This window comes from Hirundo rustica, chromosome 4, assembly GCF_015227805.2.
Source record: "Hirundo rustica isolate bHirRus1 chromosome 4, bHirRus1.pri.v3, whole genome shotgun sequence".
In the NCBI taxonomy this organism is placed as follows: domain Eukaryota; kingdom Metazoa; phylum Chordata; class Aves; order Passeriformes; family Hirundinidae; genus Hirundo; species Hirundo rustica.
The window spans coordinates 21,789,075-21,809,627 of record NC_053453.1 but is presented as its reverse complement, the minus strand read 5'-3'; the positions used below and the strand labels follow the sequence as shown (position 1 = coordinate 21,809,627).

The 20,553-nt window shown below is 39.0% G+C and overlaps 1 protein-coding gene across 2 annotated transcripts in view; it reads right to left on the bottom strand.

The window, feature by feature from the left end:
- Positions 1 to 8,833: 8,833 nt before the first annotated feature.
- Positions 8,834 to 20,553, bottom strand: part of WASL (WASP like actin nucleation promoting factor) — a 49,899-nt gene continuing 38,179 nt past the window's right edge. For both annotated transcript variants that reach the window (XM_040062147.1, XM_058420277.1), the window contains 6 exons: positions 20,364 to 20,532; positions 18,357 to 18,399; positions 17,806 to 17,959; positions 14,206 to 14,726; positions 13,030 to 13,138; positions 8,834 to 11,611 (listed from right to left, as the gene is read on the bottom strand). In XM_040062147.1, the coding sequence (XP_039918081.1) occupies positions 11,550 to 11,611; positions 13,030 to 13,138; positions 14,206 to 14,726; positions 17,806 to 17,959; positions 18,357 to 18,399; positions 20,364 to 20,532 (1,058 nt within the window). In that variant the 3' untranslated portion in view covers positions 8,834 to 11,549. The remainder of the gene's footprint in view (positions 11,612 to 13,029; positions 13,139 to 14,205; positions 14,727 to 17,805; positions 17,960 to 18,356; positions 18,400 to 20,363; positions 20,533 to 20,553) is intronic.

Sequence of the window (20,553 nt, the reverse complement as noted above, 5' to 3'; positions counted from 1 at the left end):
GAAGCAGAACATCTGGTTTAGTTGAGACCAGCTGGGGTTGACCTGAAGACAAATCAGGGCTTGCATAATTGCACTTAGAAGCTAAGTGAAATTAAGGATTTAGTCTGGAAGTTCTGTTGACGCTCTCACTCTACTCTGGTCTCCTGCCCCTTACACCAGATATATTATAATCCTTCAAAATGCAAACACTGAGCTAACCAGTGCTGGCAGAATTTCCTTCATGGTATCTGTACAGCTGCTTTTGAGCAGGGCCCACACTGTGCTGCAGGGGGGAATATATTCAAATATATGAGGAAGAAAAGATGCTACACCCCAGCACAGTAAAGACATCTACCTTGAAGCAAATCCAGAGGAAGCCATCAAGTTGATTAGAGCGATGGAGCACCTTTCCTGTATGAAAAGGCTAAGATAAATGGGATTGTACAGCCTGGAAAAAAGGTGGCTTTGGGGTGACCTGATTGCAGGCTTCCAGTACCTAAAGGGAGCCTACAGGAAGGCTGGAGGGGACTTTTGTAGATCAAGTAGTGACAGGACAAGGGGAATGGCTTCAAACTGAAAGACAGCAGGTTTAGATTAGATAGTAGGCAGAGACTCTTTACTGTGAGGGTGGTGAAACACTCTAACAGGTTGTTCAGAGAATTTGTGGATGCCCCAACCCTAGAAATCCTTAAGGCCAAGCTGGATGGAGCTCTGAGAAACCTGGTCCAGTGCAAGGTGTCCCTGTCCATGGCAGGGGGGGTGGAATTAAATTATCTTTAAGGTCCCTACCAGCTCAGGCTCTATGACTCTACAATTTAATTTGCCTTTCCCCCAAGTGGTATGTGAAGGACCACCCTGCAGTGGGGCGGAGGTGAGCACCACCCTGCCAGTGATCTGACTTCTCACTTCTCACCAGCTTGGCTTCCATGCTGCACAGCACCAAGATAAACTTGACTATGGTCAGATTTTTTTTCTTTCCACATCTCTTGTCATTTCTCCAGTTACCACTTCCAAAATTATGAAGGAATATGCTCCATCCATTCCATTTTCTTCTGCCAACCCTTCCCTTCATTGCAGTGTTCTTCATAGAAGAGGCTTGATTTTTTTCCACGTTGGCTTTGGGACATTTGTCTGTTTAATAACTCTCTTAGAGACATAATCAGTGTGATTTGAATGTTATCAGCTTGGGCTCAGGGGTTCTCATCAGTATCAATCCTTTCCTCACATGTCTGTCTGCTGAAGTCCACATTTCTGTGTCAAAAGACACCCTGCAACTTTTTTTTTTTTTTTTTTTTTTTTTTTTTTTTTTTTTTTTTTTTTTTTTTAATCCTCATCTGGCACTGCTCAGGTAATGGGAGATGAAAGTATCTGAGGTAAGGAAAAGCCAAGCCATGATGACAGCCTAAATCAAAGCTTCATCAAGCTGCTTTTCCCTTCCCACTGGCTCTAAACCAAAACAAAGAATAAAACATCTTTTCATCTTATGTCTCACTACTGATGAAGAATATTCTCTCTAGTAGATATCACACGATTCCTCAATTGACATCCCTCACTGTGTTTCAGGTAAAGGGTTGTGTCCTTGTGGTTGAGATACCAAGGCCCTCAAGATCTGAGCCCCTCCAAATTTGAATCAAACTGAATTTTTTATTTTTTTTTTTTTTTTTTTTTTGTTATTAATCAGTAGCTAGAGCTGGACAGTTATGATTAAGCAATTGCATTGTGAACATTGTGTGCTTGACTAATCTTTTAAGGGAAAGGGGAGACAGTCCCAAACTGAATGGGCTGTTTGGACAAGAGCCAACAGGAGTGAAGTCAGCAGAACTGAGCAGTAACTAGGGGAAAGGTAATTCCAGCAGTGGGAGATGCTGACCACCTACTCCAAATGAACCCAACTCGGAGGGAAGAACTGTGCATGCAGACTAATCAGCGGGAGAATGAGAGAGGTAACTTGGAAATAGGAGTTTTAGTACTAATTAATGAAAAAGTAATGTAATCTGTAACAAATGAATGCTGATGCCTTTGTTAAAATGTATAAATGGCATAAAGTCATGATGATTGAGGAGCCAGCTTTTTGTGAGTTATGTCCCAGCTCCCTACTTTGCGCAAACTAGAATAAAAAGGAGAAATACCTCATCTTGGAGTGAACTGGTATTGCGCACCTGATACCTAGCTTGTATTTGGGACAATAGCTAGCAATGTGACAAACATAAATGAGAGGCATCCTTGGTATAAAAAGATAAAACTGAAACTTCCACTGTTAATCTAAATAAATGTTCTTCAGCATTAATATCTCAAAAGCAAAACATTCACAAAGCATTTTTAATATAGATTTGTTTCTGTTCTGTGTTCTAAAAATCTTTTTTACATACTTTATTGGAAAGCAGCTACATAATCAGCTGCACCACATATAAAATACATAATTGTATCTTGGAGGACAAAATAGGCTTGTTCTGGTAATAAAATTCTGCATCAGTAGAATTTTATAAATAGAGTGCAGCATGCAGAATCAGCCTTTTTTTAAAATGCCTTCTCCCATACCACAGAGGTATGTCTGTCATATAGCTGCAGTCTCTGGTCAGTCTAACAATGACCCCTGTTACTAATGCCAAATGTTTTGCCAGTTTGCAAGAACGACCAAAACTAGCAAGAACTTGTAGAACTCTTGATATAACCTTGTACACACTGATACCCTTCTGTGTAACGGAGCACTGCTTCAGGTAGCCTAGCAAATCCCTTCTGAACTCTGTAACTCCAATCTTTGTTTTGCCCTGTGAGTTCTGCCAAACCCTCACGTGCCACAGCAGAGAGAAGGGGGCTTTGTACACTGTGCAGGTTGCTTCAGATACTCTCATCTGCAGTGTAAGCTTGTATCTTGTGTGTCAGCTCTGTGCTCCTCTGAGCTAGCATACACTTCTGAAGAGAAATGCGGAGACAGACTCATAGCACAGGTAGCTAAGGCACAGGGGAGCTGCTCAGTGGTCATTATGAAAACTAATCCTACCTCACTCTGCAGACTAATAACTCTATTCCTGTGGTTGAAGTATCACACCTATTAAACACGTATTCTTCTCTGGGACTGAGACTATTGCTAGGGCAGTGCAACTCTACCTCTGCCCTTGCTGCTGTAGAGCTCCCATCCTGACTGTTCCCAGGACATCCCAACAGCATGCTCATGCATGCACAGAACAACCAATATTTAAACTAAGTGGAAAAAAAAAGAAAGAAAGAAAAAAAAAGAAGTGTTAGTACCTCTATGAGCTTCTGCTAAGCAAGACCTTAAGAAATTGTGTAGGGCAGAAACATTTTGCCAGTTTCACTCAAATTAGTGGACAAAGGTTTTGTTTCTTTTTCCCTCTTTAATGCAACAAACTAGATGCTGCTAAATATTACAGTAATAAAACAGGAGGTCAGAGTTAAAGAGCTGCCCTTTCCCTTGTGTTTCTTAGAAGCCTTCTCTCTCCATGTTGACAGTGCAGCTGTTAACTGAAAATTATGCAGAAAGATTAATAAAATCTTAGCTGGAATCTAAAAACGCACGGCAAGTCCAAAAGTTTTTTAGGTAAGCATGGATCATGTTGTTCTGATGCAATAGCTGACACATTTTTACTTTATGGCTGTAGTAGTTATCAAGTGCAAATTGTAAAAAATGAAATTTAATAGAGGAAAGTAAATTAATCTGACTTCAGCCACATCCTGTCACAATTTCTTCTAATGTCCCACCATGATTCAAGCGGCTGGGGAATATAGTGTGACTATTGTCCAGCAGCAAAAATATTATCACACACTTCAAAGCTACTGGCTGCCTTTCCTCGAACAAAGTCAGAGCTCTAACGTGCACTCTGATGAAAACAGGATGGCCCCCTTCTAACTGAGATGACAGAGACAGACGAGGGAGTAAGACGAAACCAGCAGAAGCCAGCACACACAGAGCTGCAGTAAATCTAAGCCATAAACAGAATGCCTCCTGTACTTCAAATCTTCCAAGGGGCCTGCACTTTCTGAAAGCAGGGCAGCAGCACTGCTGCATCTTTGACCTTGCAGACCTATAGACAGCCAGAGAAACAACGATTCTGGTGATTTTAAAATGACTCCTGCCCATGAAACTCTCTCTTTCGACATGCTTGGGGAGGAATGCGTGGCTGCCGGGGAGCAGCCCGGGAGGCAGCCTGGTGCAGCCCCGGGCACAGCCATACGATAGGGCTGCCCGCACGCTGCTGCAGGACTCCCTGTTCGGGATCAGTTAAGCTTCTGACACCGTCACTCACAGTGAAGTGCTCCTGATGGGAGCTGTGCTGCAAACCTGGCTTGTAAACCAGCGGATTAGCAACTAGTCTAAGGTCCCAAACCTCCTGTCTTTCACATAGTGTATTAAAATGTTTTTAGTTTATTTAAACTAAATCCATGGGAACTGCACGCTGTGGCTGGGTTTCCAAAATATTGAAAGCCAGTTTCATGCAACACTAGAGCATGACCCAATATTTGCACAAGTAATCAAACTGTTCAGATTAACTGCTCTACAGATGGGATTCATGTTGTTTTCATTTTGACAACTTAAAAATGGCTACTGATTCCGAAAACCGGACCTTGTAGAAATGAAGAAGTCTTACCTAATGGTTTTGTTCTGAGAACAGATAGCTATATTTGAACAAGGAAAATGACATTTAAAAATATTTTAAGTGTCATAGGTCTGGACTGCAGTACATGTCTGGACTAGATGTATTTATATGCATTGTGCTAGTAACACCATTAAATAAATGAGAAACTGAGGCACAGGGTAAGACAGATTTGGTTTCAATTAAAACACCTGCATCTAAGTGTCTGAAGTGCAAGATGGCACCTGCTCAGTGTCTACACACTCATTACAGCGGGTGGAGATGAGTAAGGGTCAGAAGAGTGACTGAGTTGGACAAATGCAGGATTCCACTTTGAGCTGCATCCCTGATTGCTCAGTTACACATCACGTTTCTGAGAGAGCACAGCTACCCCTCCTGAACGCTGGGCCATGGGGCTTGGTGTATGGGACACAACCCCCACTCTGTTCCCTACACTTTCTGTACACACAGCAGAGATAACTTGTGCAGACAATCTGCCCTGCGGGCCGGGTGACTCTTTGGACTCATCTTCAAAAGAGCACCAACAGCGAGCCTGCTTGAGGTTAGACAAGATGCCTGTCACACACAGCAGCAGTTCCATTCAGGGCTCTTTCCTCCGGCTAACAACCTGAATGCATTTTGTGGCAAAGAATGGACAAGACAGCAAATGTACAGGTAGCTTGACTTTCCGTCTTTAAGAAAGCACTAGTTCTACCTAGGCAGAGAAGGAATACTTGAAGAATGGGTCAAAGGCTAAGAGGCCTAGTGCTGAAAATGGCTTGGGGAAGGACAGAAAGAAGCACATAATCTAGGTTTACTAGAAAGTCAGGAACTACTGGAAGAACTGTAATGATTCCATACTGTAATGATTTCGTATTGCACCACTCCTCAGGAGGATTTTAGGACCAACGGAAAGGCTGTTCTGACTGAAAATACGAGAGATTCAATTAACAACTTGATCTACCACAGTATTTGATTTCAGTCAAGAGTTTGAAATTACAGCCTTTCAGAAAACAAAGATACCTTGTGTCTACAAGTAACATTGTGACAATTCACTTCTGCTTGGCAGAATACACAGTCTCACCAAATCCCCCCGCCCCGAATGCTGCGTAGCTGAAGGTAACTCAGGTAAAACCAATCATCTAGGGCACAAGGTACAAGGAATCTGCTCTGAGCTCATTCCCAGTCTAGGTATCATCTCTAGACTGGACAGGCAGCTTGACTGAGGATGCATATCCTACGCACAAAATGTCGGAATGACGATGATCAGCCTGACTGGTTGCTGCCCAAGGTGTGCATGGTTTCCTGAGGTTTGTAAACCAGGAGAGCAAGCACACACAATGAACCAGGCAATCTGCCCAGTATCAAAGAAAGGCTGTAGGTTTGTTTTTTGTTGTTGTTTATTTTTTTTGTTTTGGTGGTGTTTTTTTTTTTTTTTTTTTTGTTTTGTTTTCTACGCCAGCAGTGATCTATATTGGGATGATTGCTTGAAGAATGTTTCTTGGTTTATACCTATCCTTTAACCAGCCACCCACCTCTCACAGTGCTCATGAGAGCAACAAACAGAGTGTTTTTCTAACTGGTCATTAAGGACCTCTGTTGTTCTTCACCTTGGTACATAAGTAAGACCATTTTTTTCCCAAAGAGGAATCCACATCAGGACAACTTCTGTTCCCTTGAAATGTGTTAGCACAGAACTGTTAAGCTGCTGAAGGTATTTGTGCTAACTGTATTTCTACCAGGAGGTTTAGGGGCATTGTTAGTGAAGACAAGAATGGTCAAGCAGCATGGGCTGAGATGTGACAACCTCCGAGTTACCCAGCCAGGACATTAGTGCCCTGAGTCAGAAGAGTCTCCCAGCTCCTGTAAGGCAAGCATAGAAGGCACTACAGCACAAAAGAAATCCTTTAACATTACAGAAAGATTTCATACTGGTTTTCTTCTACCAGCTGCAGGCCTGAGCACTGTGAAAACAACTGACAGCAGAGAGTTTTGCTCTCCAAAAACTCCTACACTTCTTGCCTGTCTGGGAGACAGCCCATGAGCTTCAGTAACATATTCTCCAGGGACGAGATACTAGAAGCTACTACAGGTGAAGAGGACTACTACTAACTAGCAGATTTCTGCTTGAACCATGGGCCCTTCACATTCATACACAGGAGATGAACCACAGAAAACACATTTTATGATAACTGGGTGTAAATGTAAATGTCTGCTTTTTCCATTTCATTTTGAATTTAAAAATAAAGCCAGATTCTCTGCTGACAGTTGGAAAGCTGTTAACTCTGAATGACTATATTCTGAGGATTATTTCTTCTCTTGATTATTAAATAAGCACCGTTTTGGTCCAAAGGACTACTACTCTGTAGTATTATCCAGAAAAGAAAGATAACAGAAAATGTGCAAGCTTCTCAACAGTTTGTCAGCCCATGCTCCTTGTATCTACCAACAAAATACTCCAAATCCAACTCAGATGCTCCAGCAGTTCCCTGTTTTTTGGCATCAACATCCAGAAGGGCCAATTTCCAATTCTGTGTTCCTGCTGATGTCATTTAAGCAAATACTTTGTGTCTGATACATGATACTACCATTATCCTATTTCTTAAGCTTTAAACATCAGATTTCATTGTGTTCCCAAAGCGGTACATACAAAAATATAATGCTGGTAATGTCTGTTTTTTAAGCAAAGCTTGCACCCCTCATCTAGTCCTTAAGTAATAAATTTAGAATTCATACTGCACAAGTAACCAGACTCAAGATGATTAAGCTTCAGGGAGGAAAAAGCACACACATGAAGTAATGGCTCAAGAATTTCACTGCAGAGAGACTCCAAAAACCCTTTAGAGCACAAGAAAAAAGGCCTTAAAGTATATTTGTTGATACTAATAGATTAAAAACAAAACAAAACAAAAAACAAAAAAACTCCACAATAAAAGTGGTTTTTTTATCAAATTTCCTAATTTCGGGCACTGTGTATAAATGGGTAAGTCCTGCCATTATTACCTAAAAGTATATTAGAGAAAAAATTGAGTAACTGAAAAATTACTAGTCTAATTCATTTTCGCAGGTTACACTAGCAAATACTGTAAAATTCAGCATAAAATAAAATTTGTCAGAAAAACTTCCCACTAATTATATTTGGGCAATGATTCTATTTGGGTGAACACCCTCAAAGACTCTTAGACATTTCAGGCTAGAGTCACTAACAAGGTATTTAAAACACAGATATTAAACCTCCCCAGCTCCTGTTCTAGTTCATACTACCCCATCCTTTCCATCTTCTCACTCACAAGAAAATTCCAGCCAGTAAACAAACACATAGCAACAGAAATCCTTACTGCAGTGCTAGATGATAACACTGCTCCTTTGAGAGACAAAGGCTGAATATCTTTTAAGCTTCTCTAAACCATTTTCACTTTTCTATAAATAAAGCTGCTTATCACTGTACTTAAGCTTCAGGAACTTTAATTAGAACAAGAATTCCTCTAATGATTAGATAAAGGCTGTTGCAGCGGACTGCTAACAGTCTTAAAAGCAATGGGGTCTTTCCTCCTGTTTCCTCTTTACAAGAATCTTACTTGGGAGAGTAATCACTGTCAAATAACAATTAAAAAAGCGCCTCCTTTCAAAAGCATATTTTAACCTTCTGCTTATGAAGTGGAAAGGAAATGATTATATATCTCAGCTCATCCTGCAATTAACAGTTCCAACTTTGCCATGCACTTAAGGCCTAGAAAACAGATAGCACTGAACCTCAAAACAAAGTGTACACCAGGTAACAATGTGAAATGCTGGACTTTTCAGATGCTTTAGGAGAGACAAGCAAACTGAACTCAAACTCTATAACATGTAGGACAAAGATTTACACACCTATATAATCCAGGTTAAGTTAGAGCATTCACTGACAAGAGTTAATTATTTAGAACTTCTTCTAGAATGTTTATTAATGATCCCATGTTTGTTTGACCTTGAAATGTTGCTGGTTTATTGCACTTGCCTGCAGCAGTAGCTGTTTCCAAGGAAGCTGCTTAGCAGTGGTGAGATCTGCCAGGAGGACAGGGTGTCACATTCCTATTCATTGTGTTTACTGAACAGCACAATCCAACTTTCCAGAGACTACTGTGATTTGACAGTGGTTATTTACTGCTTTGTGAACTTGGCCAGGTGACCAAAGTCACTTTTAAAGTGTTTAATCAATCTACATATCTATTTTAAAACCTGTGTCGCAATCAGCACTTAAAAACCACACAGTCTTACACTAGTTGGGTCAAATTAATTTTATTATGCTTCATGATGAATTGCCACCAGTGCAACATCCTATTCACTGTACATTTCAAAAATTCACATACTAAAAATTTCAGTTTGATAAATGGAAAACTGAATGATTGAGAAGTTCTTACGAATTTCATACGTACAAGTGGCTAGCTGATATTGTCTATGCACATAGAGTGTTGAGATACAAAAGCCTCATGCTAGTTTGTTAATTGCTAAGGCTATCTGGACAGTCAATTTACCAGAGTATATAAGAGGCCTTCATTACAATGTTTAGCAACAATGCACCAGTATCATGAAATGCTATTTTGTGCTCGGAGTGCAAGTGGCAGAGTGCTGAAGCATGCAGCTGTGATTACCTAAACTGCCATCGCAGTCTGTACGCCTGAAATTTATCATGAACAAACACTACTTTAAAGTAAATACTAACCCAAACACCACAGGTGTGAGAGTACTTTTTGTATGAAGAAATAGAAAACCCAAAAACTTTCTTTGGCCAGTATCTACAAATCAAAGTTTTATTCAATAATGCAATTCAGCACTCCCAAAATCCAGAATAGAAATTTGATTAATGAACTGTGATGCTTAATAATTAACTATATTACAAAAACTCCAATTCTGGGAACATAACAGCTAAACATATCTACTAAGTAGCATGTTAGGAAAACCTCTAGGCCTCATCTGCTTAATTTTAAAATGCCCTATATGCAGTAAAAATAAGAGTGCAGTGCCAGAAGTTATATGAAAGCCATACAAATATTTTCCTTATACACAAGTTGTTAACTCCACTGCCATTAGCTACACAAGGCTGCACTTGCACTTGATTCAAAGCTCAAGCCATTACAGCAGCAAAGCTAGCAGGAAATGTTTCCAGCAGTGGAGGCCAATGCGAAAGTTACTGCAAGAAAGTGAGACCACTTGGCAATTTTTTTCTCAAGTTATGTGCTTAAATTACTCTTGGAAGGAAGTTAGCATCCTCTGAATAATTTAACTACAACCTTATCTCTCCCACTACTTTTCAGCAACTTTCTTTTCTCCTCCTACAACTAAATTAATTTGCTAAAGACTAGGTTTTAACTGGGTTAGAAATCCGAGCTGTATCATGCAGGTCCAGCCTGTCAAGATCAGGTCAAGACTGGGTTTCAGTCAGTACTTTTCTGATAACTTAAATTTGATACCCTGACTACAGTCAAAGACCCAGGACACTATGTATGAACTACACTCCAAATGTAACTGACTTAACTAAACATTCTGTGTCAGATAAGGTGGTTTTTAAAATTATTTTCTACCTGAAAATTACAGTAAGTACAGTAATTAATGCTGCAGATATTAAATACCCACGTAGCATAGATTAGTATTTCATAATAGGCAGATGTGCCAATGTTTACTGCACTTAAGTACAATGTATATAAATGTGCAAGCTGTGAAATGAAAATTCCATTTTCTGTCCACTTATTCAAATACTATTCTTGTGAATCAGGTTCTTGATCTTTATCACAACCCTCGGTCTTAAAGCCAACATATGAAGATAAAATACTGTCATAAAGTTCAGTACTTATCCACGTATAAATCTGAATTAATGACATTCCAACCTACAGGATGTAGGATTGGTGTTCCAGCATCTGCTGTGTACCATAAAGCAAAGACTGCAAAGTAATACCACTTGTGTTTATTAGTACACCAATGTCCTACAAATTTTAAAAAGTAATTAAATGCTATTGAAGCAAGCCTTAAATGCAGCCCTGCAGCCTAGGAACCACAAAAACTTGATTTTAAAAATAGATCTAACTGTAGCAATTGACAGCCTCCAGTACAGCCCCCAGTAATTTAGACAAACTTCATTCTGAAAGTAAGAGCAGGGAAGGAAAAAGAAAACCAAAAAACCCCCACCAACCAACAAAAAACCACAACCCCCCAAAAATCCCCCGTAAACCCTCCCCAAAATCCCAAACCAAAACAAATCAACCAAAAGTTGAACTTGTCTGCATCAAAGTTGCCTTTACCACTATGACAATATAGAGCCACCCTTTTAAACTTCAGATAGAGGTCCCCAGTTGAAGAATTTAATTACTACTGCTGTTCAAAAGCAGTCAGGACTATAGTCAGGGCAAGGTAATTTTCATAACTAGCTGTGCATTTCTGTAGTGCTTTTGTGTTATGTAAAGCATACTGCTAAGATTTGAACTGCAATGTTTTGATGTATTTGAAACCATGCAATAGTATAAACCAGCCTCAACGTTCATATAGCATTGCATTTGAAATCAAGGGGCTAAATAAACTAAGAGCTGCATCACTTAAAGAACATAGTGCTATACTAGGCTTTAATAAGAAAATTTAGATACAGAAAAAGTAGGGTATGAAAATAGTGTTTTCCTTCTTGCATTATAACTAAATTACATTAAGGTTTTTGTCAGTCTCACATATTACATTTAAACTCCCTTATTGATGGAATGGAAAGTATTCACATGTACATGATCATCCAGGTGTAAACTTGCACACATTAACAGGGAGTAGCTTTGTAGAGGATTATGACAAACCTTTACAGATTAAATGAGGTATTGCACAGATTAATAAAAAAGCAAAAGGCAACAAAAATATACAGCAAATTGGTAGAACATTTACATGATAATTTTACAGAATCCATAGACAGAAAGCAGTGTTTAGTATATCATTCACCTTAAAAAAAATATATATAATAATATAAGATCAATCATCCCATTCGTCATCATCCTCAAAGTCTTCTTCATCATCTTCATCCTCATCTTCATCTGTAAGATAAGAAAAGCAAGTCACTTGCATGCACAGAATTAACACGATGAAAGTATTACTGATTTCTATTACAATTTTCTGATAAGAGAACAATCAGTTGAAGGTCGTCATGACAATACATTTAGTAATACTCTATTTTAAGATTGTTAGACATGACATTCAGTTCAGATAGTTACTAGCTGGAAGTTAAATATAATTTGTTTCTTTCCTCGCTCTTTTCCTTACATAGCAAAAACGTGTTTTGTTTTAGAGAAAAAAATCAGCAGCTTTTGTTTAACAATTATTACTTATTACTCTTAAAGAATGTGTAAGTTGACAGCTTGTTCCAGACTGGGTGTTAAACTTCAGGAACAGATTAATTTCTGGAATGTAAGAACTGTTTCCCCAGGTTTACTAAATAGTGGTATTTATTTACTTTACAAGCAGATAAAAAAACAGCCCTGCAAAAAAAGTCTGGTGAGCCAAAGACCATCATGGATACTGGAATATTCAAAACTGTGTAAAGAACATCAGCTTCAAAGTCAATGCTTGCTGTTGACTTTATTCAGCCTTCCATTTTTTTATATGCATCATACCTAAAAAAAATGTAGCCTGTTAAAATCAAACTACTTATTTGCTGGACAAGAGCATTTCCTTCCCATAGGAAAACCCTGCATTTAGCTCCCTTCAGGTATTTAATTTATGTTAAGTACCAAAATTGGCAATTACTACATAGGACAGCATATCAATAAACCATGCTGCACTTGGTCAGATGCTCTGCAGACTGCATACCCAGTTCTGACATCAAGGCAAGCTCTAGAAATGTATCAAAGCCTAAACAGAACATATGTACCCAAACAGCTGCACTGCAGCTACTGAACTGCATTTATTACAAGCTGGTATTTGTGAAATGCAAATCCTCTTGCAGCCCTAATTTTTCCCAGCACTTAAGCATGGAAAGTTGATTCAGTCCTGGTAGAAGCCTTGTCAAGTAACACTGAATATCTGCTCCTTATCCAGGAGGTGGCAGCCAAAGCCCACCACGAGCCACAGCACAGGAGCTGAATACTGACAAGGTATTTAGTGTCAACGGACAGAAAGCATCAAAAACTTTCTTCCAAAATAGTTTGACAACTTATTTCATCAGACAGCAAGTAAATAAAAACAATTCAGTTGAAACAACAAGAAAAGTTTTTATAAGGATATTAACCTTGCTTAAGTAAATTAGTTGAGGATTACTGCAAATTGCTACACCCCAGTAATTCAAAACAGCATGAAGGAAACATTCAGCCCATCACCAGAGCACTGCTGAGAGCACTCTGCCCTGCACTATTATGCTGGAATCAACGTTTTTGTCCAGGAATATTTTATGATAAACAGAAATGTTAACTCTTGAAAACCTGGTGCCGTGAGGACAAAAAAATTCCATCAGACGCACCTGAAGAATGAATGGCTTTGCTCCTTTTCTGCATAACTTCCATTAACGCACCCACAATTCCTGAGGTGGGTGCAGGTGTAGGTGGTGCACTCTCCTGACCATCAGATACCTAGAAAAAAAGGTTATAAAAGAAAGATGCAATTAGCAAAACAGAACCTCTGTATTTTGAAACAAACTTCCTTGTACGATTAATGCATTTATTTTCCACCAGAATAAAGTTTGGAACAGCTTGTTCCTTTAGCTCAAACTGCAAAATCTTTACTAAAAAAAGTCAACTTTTCTACCATATAACAGCACTGTAGTTAGCCATACCCAAGGTTAAATATTTCAGCTTTGATGAAGTGAGCCCTCATCTAAAGGAAAGCTGCTGACTATGGTTGTACAGATATGACTTGTGGCTGCATAACCATTATTTACCTTTAGTATATACCTCAAAGTATTTTTCATTGTTTGGGTTTGCAAACTGAGACTGCTTTGGGCTGATAATCCCTTTTGAAGTAATTAAATTTGATTATGCCTACCTCTAATGGCAAATAAATATGAACACACCCTTATACTTTTTACTTGAGCAGAAGCCTCAAGTGCAGAGGAATGGCAAAAAATAAGTACCAAGAGACAAAATAGTTTTTAAGATAATCAGTGGCATCAGTAAGAAACAGTAATAGTCTGTGCTGCAGCAGGGACAGCTATGGCATCTCTTATGGGCTTGTTGAAACACAGGCAGCCACCTTCTTACAAGCCTCAATATTTGCAGAACACAGCATTTTAAGATAAAAACAAAAACAAACTAATAAATCTAGTGTTTACCTTCCACTACCATTACTCCTAAACTCATCCCCTGCAGTTTAGATTGTTTTACTGAATAGTCAGGAAAGCAGCAGTCTTTCGTAATTCTTCCAAAATTCTTCTGTACAGCCATGATACTATGGCATCATCATTGCAGGATTTACGGATTTTACTCAAAAGTCAAAAATTAATTTGAAAGGGCAATTTCATGCACCAAGACTCATCGGTAGCAAACATGTGCTCTTTGCGTTTTCTCAGTACTACTGTTTAGTCATCGCTTCAGAAGCTCTAAAATTTACAATCCAGCCCCCAAAGCAGGGCCACATTTTACTGTTCATACTGCATTTGCAAGTCCCAAAGGGACCTGGATGAGAAACAGCTTTTACTCACAGATTTCAACTGTATTCCCTGTCGTATCTGGTCTAGCAGTGCATCTCTTCCTGAGCAGGACACTGGTCGACTGTTCTGTTCTACCTTCTTTAACTGAGCTCCTTCTCTGATTTGATCCAAGAGCGCTGCTTTGTTTCCCGAAGGAACTGGAAGCTGGTGATCAACCTCTGAAGGAAGGCCTGGTGGTGGAGGAGGACCAGGAGGGGGTGGAGGAGGCGGAGGGGGTGGAGGAACAGATGAGCCACTTGCTGGTGGCGGTGGGGGCGGAGGAGGGCCGGAGGGTGCAGATGAGGAATGCACTGGTGGTGGTGGAGGATACATCCGATTGGGAGGAGGCGGGGGCACTGTTGCACCAGGTCTAGACGGTGGTGGGGGTGGAGGTGCTGCTGTGGGAGCTCTTGAAGGAGGTGGAGGTGGTGCCCCTCGGCCCCTAGCAGGGGGAGGAGGAGGGCCCGAGCTGTGGGGAGGGGGAGGTGGAGGTGGAGGGGGTCCTCCTCTGCACGGTGGTGGTGGAGGTGGAGCTGAAATGAAACAAAACAACTTTGAATTACCAGCTACTCAATACCCGTAAATCTTTCAGAGACTAGCAGAAAAAGAACACAGGCTGTGCCTTGCCCTTTGCAAGGATCTCTGTGCCTGTGCAAATTTTACTAATTCTGGATTAAATTGGATACAGCTGAATATAAACTATATTTTTGCCCTATAGAGCAAACCAAACTAAACATAGCCTATGTCAGTTGTGTATTTTGTAGAGGAGCCAACCACTGCAGGAAGCAGGTGCAATACATAGAATGACTGATAAAAATTCAGAAGAATCCTGTAAAACTTTGTTGAGCTAGGACAGAACAAAAGAGAAATACTTTTCAGAAAATACACTTAAAGTGAAATACAGAATTTCCACTTTCTAATCTATCAATTATTATATTAGGTAATTACAGAAGCAAGCACTTTTTGAAGCAGCATCTTCTAGTAACAACTCCCCCCTCCTAATGCATTATAATGCACCATAAACAGACTCAGTCTCTTTTACTGAAAATTACTTCCAACAGTATCTTTATGGCAGGGGCTGTCAAAAGGAAACAACTTTAGGGCTACACACAGGATCATTTCTCTGTGAAGTGGCCTTGAAATGTACTTGCTTTGCTAATGGCATTTTAAATAGCACTCTTTCATTTCCTCTTCCATTAAGCATCTAATGGCTCATGGTACTTTAGGTTGTGTGGCTGCTGCACATAACTACTTAATAATCCAGGTGCCATCATATAACTAAGAAAATTCATGTTTGATTTCACATGCCTTTATAACAAAAAGGGTATTACACTCAACATGATACTTCTTTACCCCTTCATGTTACTTGCAAAGAAAGCAGGCTGGCTGCACTGGCATGGAGAAGGGAGCATCCATAAAAATGGGATGCTGGGGAGGCAGAAGTCACTAGTACCTCAATGCCTCCTTCCCTCTCATCTTTAGAGAAAGATACTACTTTTAAAATCATGTATTATATTCTTGAGTTCCACGAGCTGCTGTCTTTTTTCTACCCCTCCACAAGAGTGCACAGAGAGAACTGCCTCTGAAATGCCATGTGTTTCCCAAGAAATATACTGCCAAAATCCTTGATTTTAAATACTGCCATTTTTGGCTGATCTGGCTGTAGTTCTGTTTGGGGCCACTGGAAAGCAGTATTACCAAGTGTAACAACCCACCAAGCACTACAGACAGGTTTTTGCAATACTGAGGAGATATTCTGTGTGGTCATGGCTGCAGAGCCTGTTCTGTCCCTAGATCTCCTACACAAGGTTTAGACTTTCCTGTGGGGAAATGGTTTATTTGCATTATAACTAGAGAGAGATGCCACATCCAATCTGTGGAAACAGCATTCTGCCTGTCTGCACTCAACTGTTGTGAAATGAGAGAGGAGCAGCAAGGAGAGGGCACCAATAATTCATCCTCTCTCCCTTCCCCCTCAAACAGATGGTACAAGCAAAGCAAGAAAAGAATTTTAGTTTTTTTTATAAATGCACACTAATCTCTACACTGCTATTAACAATTAAAAATTGTATAGTCATCTATAGATGGTACTGTCACCAAAAAACCACCATCAACATCAAAAGTAGGGAAAAGGGCAGGGAAAACAGGAAAATAATTTCCATCTCAGTGGAATGACTTGTCTGCAACTCTCTAGTTAGCATCCTAGCAGGGCGAGTATGTAAGCACAGAAATTCTTGCAATGAACACAGAAAAATGTTTTTCAGCTGACAAACAACACTTCAAACGGCAGTCAAGCCCATACATCAAATAACGCAATTGCGGATAAACCCACTGAAATACTGGAGTATTTTATCTACCTCTATTGAAAAGCACAGAGGCAGATTATCATCATGCATATTATAGATGAGGCATTTTTTATTTTAATTGCATACATGCAAATGGTCATAATGTGAAGTTAACACATACAATATAGAAAAATAGGCATTTTTAAAATATTTTAAGCTAATCATAAGACTCCAAGGCAAGTCTCCTCAATCTAGTTTTAAAATTGGCAATCTGGGATCAACAACCCTGTAAATATTTAAACAGAGTTAAGATTCTATAGAGAAGCTGACAGATTTCTTACTGAGAAAAAAAACCATAACTGGGAGTTTTGCTTGCAATTTAACTACGAAGTTCGAACGTAATTTTTAGTATTGCATTCAAACAGGTGCAGACTAAGGTATCAGCTAGGAAAGAAATCACACAACAGCATGAATATTTTGAAGCATATGCTTAGATGCCAGCTCAAGTACATACCGCTCCACCGCGGGGGACCTAAGGAATAAATGTAACAAGTCATTGTACCCTGATTCTGTATCTCTTAAGTCACTGAACAATTTACTCACTGTTTTCAAACCACTATAATTTCGCCTTAGGTAATTTTTCTGTTGAGAAGAGCTCTAAGCAAATTTTTAAAAGTTTGACACCGGCAGTGAAATTTTAGACTGACTTGCTATCTGACTTGCAATAATGCATTGGCTGAGGTCACATTTAAAGGTGAGGCAGGCAGCAGCTTATTTGAGATTTTTTTGTAGCAGAAGCATGTTAAAACATAGTATTTTAAAATTCAAATTAGAAAAAACCTAACTTTAAAAAACATAAAAGTGGCAGGTCTGTAGCTGTTGCAAGGCCCTCTACAGAGTGCTGCCAGGGTAAACAGGCAGCACACATACCTGCCAGCCATCTACTACCACTACAGCTGACAACAGCATTATGGCTTCCAACATTTTAATTTATTTATAAGATTGAAATTATAAATAAATATTTAACATACACAGTCTGAAAAATCTGTATTGAGCATACTGTGTAGCTTTGCATTCAGACTAAGTGCTACTGGAAATTACTTAATTGGCATCAATATACTTATTCCTCAGGGACAAATACTCTCATGGGTCATGCCTGAACATTTTTTACATAGCCTGTAGTGTATGGAAACGTGATCCAGTGCAACTGCAGTGACATGAAGCCCAGAGAAGAGAATCAAAAACTGCTCACCATCAACAGTTTCTACTATAATCCTTAAGGCAAAAAATACTGTTATTTTTTACGTGGAAATAAAAGGAATCCCACCTTGTCTGCGCAGCTCATTTTTAACAGCTTCCACACCTCCTGTTTTTTCAATGAAATCATATATGACCTTTGAAGTTTCTTTGTCTTTTAGCTGAGCCTCTGAAATTCCACACAGATCAAACAGATTTTTCAGTTCTGGGTCTAAGTTGTTTACCTGCAAGTCAGATACATTAGTTTTAAATAGCTTGGAATGGGGAGATATTTTTAAAACATCATTTGTATTAGGGGAAAAAAAATACCCACAAACCATACAGTTAAAAGGAGCAGCAAGGTGACAGAGATGTCTCTGAGTCGACTTTTCAAGTGTGAAAGTTCTACATTAGGAGGGGTAAGTACCCTGCATGAAAAACTGAAGGTTTTGAATCTTTTACCCCCTCAGTCCCCCTGCCTATTCTCTTCTACTCCAACATCTCTCTGTTTACATCACATCATAAAATCCCAATTTATAACTATTTAATTGTAGAGTTAACTTTTTCTTTAATGCAAATCTTTAATGCAAAAAGTCTCTAAAGTTTAAATCACTGTCTCCAGTAACTTATTAAATTACTTACATCAAAACCCGTGTTTGGATCCCAACCAACGTGTCCAATGTGTCTAGAAAAGCAGAAAGGACCATTTAATCAGCATAGTTTAATCTGCCATAGTTTAGCATTATTTTTCATTTACTTTTCACCCTTCAAAGTAAGATAAATTTTTTGCACACACAAACTGTAACACACATTTTTCAGATCTTTTCAACACAAGTACATACTTATCAGGTAACCCCAAGTCTTATGTTACTTACACATATACAGTAATAAGTTACATTTATGTTGAGTACAGATTGTTGTTTTCTTCTCAAAACACAAACTCCAAATCTGTCTAACAGAAGGCATTTAAAAATTTTATCTACTGATTGCAACTTTGATTTTGCATAAACAGTGACCATGTTGGTCTTCACAAGTGTCACAGCACAAGTACTGGCTTATTTGCATAACAATACCAAATGCCAGTTTCCATATGTTTGTACAAAACCAGCAATTAAAGGATCTTACATAGTAAGATGATACATAGCTACTGCACTCTACAGGAAATAGACCTTAAGCAAAAAAGACTTTCAACAGACTTATTTTGTAAAGGTTCACTATTTACAATTTAATGTTATATTTAATGATACTGGAACATATCTTTTGTTTGAAGCATTAAATATTTTATCACCTTACTCTCAGCTTCTCTAGGTCACAACTCCACAGACAACATAAATCAAGTTTCAAAGAAATTTTGTATCTATGCTGCTGCACAACCCCTTCCACAAATTCCGAACAGAGGTCTGACAGGGTAATGCAAATTTTGTTTGCATATGCCCAAATCTGTATCAGTGCAATCATAACAGTGACCAGCTGCCAAGGACTCTTCATTTTGTTTCCCTCTTCCTTCTTTTCTGTATTTTTACATTCAAGTGACACTAACAGATGCAGCACTTCACTGATACTCAGATCAGTAAGAACAAGGTTGATGCCAAAGCAGAGGCTGTTTAGGGAAGTTTTTAGCCCACCTCTTTTATGTTACATCCACTATCCCATTCCACAGAGCACTGTCTCAAAACACTGTGCAGTAACGTTACTGTAACTAGTAATGCCAATATTACTTTAATGGAATTTTATTCTGGGAAAACACATCAGTGTAATCATGCAACACACCAGTTCAAAAGAATAAGATATTCACTTGGCATGTAAACATCACACTGGTTTTCTCATGCGTCACAGAAACTGAGCTCTCCTGTAACTAACTCACGCTCTTTAAATTCCTGTTGCTTCAGCAAATAAAGTACATTTATTTTAAAAGGCAGAAGATTATTACATCAATTAACATTCAGGAAAGAAACAGTTAATTGAGTAGAGTGACCAAAACCAAGTTTCATGAAAGTGAAACTTAAAGTGGTACATCGTAACTATTCCAAAAGATTAAAGATACGAAAGAAATTACAACAGGAAAAATTCCTAAAGTATGTATGCTGTACTTTCATCACAAGATACAGGTCCTAGCCTACACATCAGAAAAAGTCTGCAAACAGAAAGCCGAAGATGAAATTATGGCAAGTAACTTCTGCAGTTATGACAAGTCAGGACCCACCCAAATGTGTATTTCACAATGACAAAGCACGGCTAAATATGTGCAGGTGTAGGAATCACAGTGTTAAGAAGTTGACCACTGAGGCTCAATATGAGTCTCCACTGAGCTGACAACTTCAATAAGGCACCTCTATGCAGCTGAAGTGTTTTCTAAGCTGATTTTGGTTAGGAAGTTACTTTTTGTTTGCAACTGTAGGAAAATCCTCATCTATGTATAAGCTAACCTTCTTTTAAACCCTGCCGCATTCCAGCTAGCATTTACTTAGTTCAGGTTACACAGATTCAAGAGTTGGCCATTTTCAAGTGTAACTGACACACACACACACACACACACATACACACACACACAAAAAAAAAAAAAAAAAAAAAAGCCAACATCCCCCTCGCCCCAAAACAACAAAACTCCCACCTACCTAAAACCAAACTCAAACTCAAGAACATACTTACTGGAAATTAGATGGAGTTCCAATATCTGCCTTTGTCAATCTTCTCTTTTTAGTTTTTCCTTTCTTCTTTTCTTTGGTATATGAAATATTGTTGACTTGTGGAGCATAAAATCTGTTAGTTGTAATTTCTGGATTTTTGATATCAACAGTTGCCATTGGTAGATTTGGACCTGTGAAAGTAAAGTACACGA